The following is a 6,000-nucleotide window of genomic DNA, read 5'->3' on the forward strand; positions in this document are numbered from 1 at the left end:
CCACAATCACGAATGCAGAGGCAAATGCTTATTTCTCCCCTACTGTTCCTGCCTAGGCGTTCTGCAACCTCCAAGTCACTGAGCGGCTTAGGGAAAAGTTTCAGAGGAAATAACTGCTAATGGATCCATGTTTCCAACAAAAACGACACAGCGGGATTACAAGATTATATCTAAAACAATCTTATATAGTGCCTGACATGCAGTAAGCACTTGCTTTAATATCTTTACCACAAACATATGATCTGGTATGGATTCAAACCTCAGAGGGATTCATTTTATGCGCAGATTTTTGCACTCATCAGCTGTTTCATCTCCCTTCCCCACCCCCAACAAGAAACTGTGAAGCTTTTTGTCCAGTAGATGGTGCTATGGCTCCCTTCACAGACCATCTCACTTACTTGCACTCTCTGTCCTCCAAATCAAAGTGAGGGTTGAAGTTGATCATAATTCTCTGGTATGGTTGAGGAGCTTGAATCAGCCACTCACATTTTTGGCTTGGATGATAAGTGTTTGGATAACCAGGAGAGGTGAGATACCCAGGCTCCACGATTTTTATATTTTCACCACATTTATCTGCAATTAAGAAAACACATTTCATGTTCAGGTCAATCAAACAAAACATCTATATTTCCTACAATAGTTCAAGCCCTTGTTGAAGGACATTTTTTTCTGGTTTATGATTTAAAGAAAGTTGTTTTCTGCAGTCATTAGCTCTGGTTTTGTATCACCACCCCTGCAAAAGACAGAACAGGGGAGGTGTTTTTTTTTTATACAAAATTTCTTAATCCAGACAGAGGTCTTTGTGATTATAACAGATTTTACATCTAATAATTAATAAGTAATGAATGGTTAATTCTTAATTATTATAGGAAACTATAGTGTCATTAAGTAATAGGCTTTAAAGGAGAGTCTGATTCAGAGAGCAATGTTATCTGATTCTTTTACTTAGCTTTCTGATAATAAGCCTGCTCTATGTCATTTGACAACAGAACTTGTCTTCCAAGACCCCTTCCTGTTTACAACAACCCCCTTTTGGTTTTATCAGATCCTAAATCTAAGCAATTTGAAGCTATCTGTGATCTTCAGGTCCAGACTACCAAAGAACAAAGTAGAATTTGTTGAAGCAGCAATGATTCAGTTGACCCCTTTAAGGAAGTCCCCCCCCCCCACTGCACACACACACTGCTTGGAGACCAGATAAGAGCAGTGTAACAGAAAGCAAAAAGCAAACAAAAAGAAGTTTATTTCTAATTACAAAACTGTTAAGTTCCCCAGCCCTCTAAGTGCAAATCTTGAGCAAAAATCTGGTTGCTCCTCTCCAAAGCCATGCTAGAGTTCTTTACAAACAAATATTGAAAGATGAAACAGAGGCAATGTAACCTAACCTCCAAGGCCACTTGTTCCATTGTTCTGTGCAGGTTTGCACTGGCACTTTGGAACTTTACTGAAATGTTTTCTGCTAACATCAGATAAGCAGACAAGCATTAACAAACGACACACTGGCAGCCCATTTTCACAGTAATGGCATATGAAACTTCTGTATCTAATAAAATTCTTGTGAATTGGAAATGGCATTCCTTGTATACTCGACATGAAGTTACAAATGTGCGGAATTTTATTATAGATAACCAGGTCAAATGGAAATGAAAGATAAAAGTGCACATCAAAAATGTATAAACTACAGCCGTTATAAGAAACATTTGCTATAAATTAGAAGGGAATGAGATGTATGCTGTGGGTTTTTGCTGTTGTTCAGCGAATTGCTATTTCTGAGTTGGTTATGAGCTACTATTTATTTCTGCCTTGACACTTTGTGTAGCATGTCTCATTTCCAAGAACAAAAGATGTTGCAACAATGAGTTCAAAATCCACAGCCAATGATATTTATCTGGAAGCCTCCTGCATGTGGTTTCAGAGACAATCTTGCATGATTTGCCGCGTGCAAGCTGACTTGGAAAATGATCCCGCCTCATTAAGTCCACTCTAGCTCTATGCAAACAACATGGCAGAATCTGGCATCTGTTAAACGAGTGAAATAAACCAGCGCTGCTGCAAGTCACTTGACAAGAGTCACTCTAGGAGACATTTAGGTGGGCTCACTACCAACAGCACTTTAATCGGTAACTCCTGGGAAAGTGATAGTATAATAAGATAATGTGGGGAGCTGCTAGACTCCCTGGCTCTGTGCAATCTCTCGCACACTTGATTAAGAGGAGCAGTTTCTAATGACTCTGGACCAGTCTACCTACATAAGGTTAATGAATTAATTTAGCAGACACAAGTACTGGACAGAGGTAGATGTGGCATCCACGAGTCTGCTAAGCTGCAGAAGAGATGGATGGTCATGGTGACTCTACAGGGCTATTACATTATGCCTATAACTGCTCAGACTTAATGACAGCTTCATAGTTCCTTCCCCTCAGATCTTCCTATGGTTGGCTCAGCACTTAAGAGAATGATATTGCTCGAATAGCAAAAAGGCACGCTATACATCTCACTCCACTTTATGCCTCCAGTTCATCCCTGCTTATTTACTCATCTCCATTAATTCAACACCGCCTGCAAATCGATGCAGAAATACAGTGCGATCCTGTTATCTTTGCAAAGAAAGACTACAGGTTGAAAGATTAGGTCTAGTTAGCTACACTCTTCAAAAAGATTAGGCCAAACAGGATCTCAGGCATGATTCTCAGGGACTGAGATGCTAATACTTATTTAAAGGCTTTTTTCTTCCCTTCTCCTGGTCATGAAGGAGCAGAGGAAGAACTTGTTTCTTGCTAAATTAGCCAACCTCTTCAAAATATATTGAGAAAAGACTGATTTCCACCCTAAAGTGTGTTTTGCATCCTCCAGTAAAAAATACTCCTGTTGTGGTCTCTTATTAAAAGAATATACCATTCTAAGCGGAGAATGTTACCTTCTTTTAATTACTTTGATTGAAATCCTAGTCAGACTAAAAATAAATATTTGGTAATTAGTTAATAATAATTGCTCAGGAATTGCTCTGGGAAGGAAAAACTCCTAATAACTCCCACCCCCATGTGTGCAAGTAAGATGTCAACCATTCAGGCAGAACATCCTTAAAAACTGCATAGATTGGGGAGCTAGTATGGGTGTCATTTCATTGCTGAATGAAGGAAGCATCAATTTGAAGCAGCTCTTAAATGCTCCCTCAAAACCAGATGTGAAGTCTGTGCCATAGGATTTCTCTTACAACTGTTGTGTATGAACAGTACCTTAGATTGCTTAGCTTGAGACAATAAGTGCCCTGTGAGCCCTAATGGATAATATAGATGGATGAGGAGGATGAGGATTTGGAAATAGGTACCTATGGGGACTCATAGCTACAAAAGGTAATCAAATATATGACCGTAAACTTTCGCTTTCCCCCTGTCTCTCAATAAAACCCCCATCTTTTAAGTATTCACTGTCTGTCAGGTTTTAAATGGGAATCTTGTGCAATTGCCAAAGGATGAAACATTAAAGTACATGTAATTGGCTATTCTGATTCTTGTGAATCAGACAAGCCCTGCATTAGGTAGCATTCAGGATGGATAGCCAAACAAAGATTGTGTGTAAGTCAAGGTAAATACCCAGTGTTTTGTGTTCAGCTTCCTTTTATCCATTATATTAGTTAGTTTCACAGTTGGCTTTACATATCAGGAGCTCAGGTAAGGGGCCCTCTGCTTGCAGCTACCTGACTTCACTTGAAAGAGATTCTGTGTCAGTCACTTACCACTCTTCAAAGCCCTGCCAAGGGTAATGGTGAGGGCAACATAGTGCAGGAAGAGTCCCCAATCCATCTTCCTTTCTCAGTACAGAAAGACTGAAGAGAATAAAATATCCGGTCTCTTCAGCGCACAATTCCTCTTAGATCTTAAATCCTCCAGTAGGGCCGGTGCAAAAAAGATCAGAAAGCTGGCTCAGTCGGCACAGCAGCGCCGGCGGCGGCGGCGGCAGCAGCAGCAAGAGTCCCGTTAGTACAAGAGACGCTTCTCTGTTTGTTGTGTATCTCCTCAAGTCTCCTGCATCCTGTCATTTAGCTCCGGCTTCCTCTGGCTTGCCCCACACTTCTTCCCTTTCCAGGCGTCACTGCCTTTGCCATTTCCAAACGGACTTTATTTGTTTTGTTTTTTTATAAAAGCACCGGTGGAAAAACTAGCAAGGAAGTCCCAACAGTGAGAAGTGGAAGGGGGGGGGGGTTACAACACCCCTTGCAGCTCTCCGTCTTCTCCAAGTGGTTGCAAAACTCTCCAAGGGTTCGCCGGAATGAGATGAGCGCCTGTCTGTTACGCGGAGGAAGAAGGGAAAGCAGTGGTGAGGACAGAGGCGACTTTTTGTGGCCAACTTCAGCCTTCTCCCTCCCCGCCCTCCTGCCCTCTTCACCCCTGGATAGCGCGCCCGTCACAGGAGGAGGGGCGCAGGCGTCTTCCTCGCGAGCGATCCCTTCCTGGAAGGGCGATCTGCTCGCCAGGACTCGAGGTGCGCGCTGCCTGCTCCTCCCAGCGCTCGCTCGAGGGCTACTGACCTGGCCACTTGCGCGGTGGGCTGCGGGCTTGGTAGCCCCAAGACACCCTACGCGATGGGACGCCGCTGCCCGCGGTAATCCAGACCACTGGTGGCGGTGGAAGGAGAGGAAGGCAGCAGAAGTGCCAAGCGGTCAGGCGGCTCCTTCCTGCAGCCTGAGGAGGAGAAGCGCAACTCAGTGGCAATAAGAGCCGAGGCGCCGCCGTCTCCAAAGCCCAAAGTCCCCGCCCTCTCTCTCCCCACCTCTCTCCCACTCTCAGCCCCCTCCCCAAAGGAAGGATCAACAAACAAACAGAAGGAGCCGGAGAGCCCTGAAATTCACCCGGGGAGGTGGCTGGTTGGGTGGGTGGGAAGCGGAGAAGAAGGGGTGGAGTGGTTGGGGAAGGGAGGGGAGGGACGCGGACCGACGGACTGACAGTCGGAGGAGGGCAGGCGAAGCGTGCCGGCAAGGAGAGGAGCCGCCTCTCCTCCTCCGCGGTCTGTAGGCTCCACAAGGGGTGGGTGGGTAGGTGGGTGAATGGGCGGGGGAGGGGAGGGGGCGTCTCCGCGCGCCAGGTAAAGCGGGCAAAGCGGGACGCGCCCGCAGCCACAGCTGGTCGCCAAAGGAAAACTACCCACCGACGTCGCCCTTTGCAGACCGCTGCCCGCCCGCCCGCTGCTGCCCACAGCGCCCTCTCCTCGGGACTAAAACACCCCGAACGTGGCCAGCCGGCGTTATTCTCTCCCCTCCACTAGAATATGCTAATTCCACACCGGAGGAGACGCCTTCCTACAGATACCAAACCGGATTGATAGTCCATTTACCGCGGCTCTCAGGCAGCAGGGTCACCTGAAGATGCCTTAGACATGCCCGCCTCAGCTGTAGCCTCGCTGCCATCAGTTTACGCTTGGGAGCGTGATTATCGCGTCGCGGCCGCCTTTAAGAGTAGGCGCTCGATCGATCGCTCTCCCCTCTTTGCTCGTCCTCCACCATCCTTCTCCCCACACTTTGATCAGTGGTGCCCACCGGCGCAACCCGGTGGTTATACCCTCCCGCCGCAAGGCGCGCGCACTCACGCATCCCTGCCTCTACTTGGGGGGATTAAAAGCTCCGTGTTATCTCTCCTGCTCCCTGTTGCGCATTGTCCCCTCGCCTCCTGTCTCTCCCCTCCACCCCCGTGCAAAAGCGCCGTGTGCTGCCCAGCCGCTCTCAAGCCACTTCAGCAACACGCGCCCACGGACTGGGCATCGGCCACCTGCTGCTGCGCGCCCCATCTCGGCAGGGCGCCGCATCCCTTGCATTCCCCTTGCTTTCCACTCCGCTCTCCCCTGAGCGCCATCTCCCTGCCTGCACGCGGTCTGCCCATCCTCGTTCCCCACCAGCCGGCAACTGGCAGCAGCCCAGATGTGTTTGCCTACTACAACTCCCTTTCACGGAGCTTGTCTTCCCTCAGCGTGTATTTATTTTCTGGTTTATGCACCTTACTCCAGCTC

General features: G+C 47.4%; 1 protein-coding gene across 4 annotated transcripts in view; it reads right to left on the reverse strand.

Annotated features, from left to right (window-relative positions):
* The window catches only part of NRP1 (neuropilin 1), a 129,638-nt gene extending 124,111 nt beyond the window's left edge, over positions 1 to 5,527 (reverse strand). For 2 of the 4 annotated variants that reach the window (XM_035130126.3, XM_035130125.3), the window contains exons 1-3: positions 4,529 to 5,165; positions 3,737 to 4,286; positions 399 to 573 (exon numbers count right to left, since the gene is read on the reverse strand). In XM_035130126.3, coding sequence (XP_034986017.1) covers positions 399 to 573; positions 3,737 to 3,803 — 242 coding nt within the window. In that variant the 5' untranslated portion in view covers positions 3,804 to 4,286; positions 4,529 to 5,165. Of the gene's footprint in view, positions 1 to 398; positions 574 to 3,736; positions 4,368 to 4,528; positions 5,166 to 5,331 lie in introns of those variants that run through there. The other 2 variants (XM_088654446.1, XM_088654447.1) reach the window with 2 other exon arrangements.
* Between the last annotated feature and the right edge of the window lie 473 nt (positions 5,528 to 6,000).

Source organism: Zootoca vivipara, chromosome 11 (assembly GCF_965207765.1).
Source record: "Zootoca vivipara chromosome 11, rZooViv2.hap1.1, whole genome shotgun sequence".
Lineage (NCBI taxonomy): Eukaryota > Metazoa > Chordata > Lepidosauria > Squamata > Lacertidae > Zootoca > Zootoca vivipara.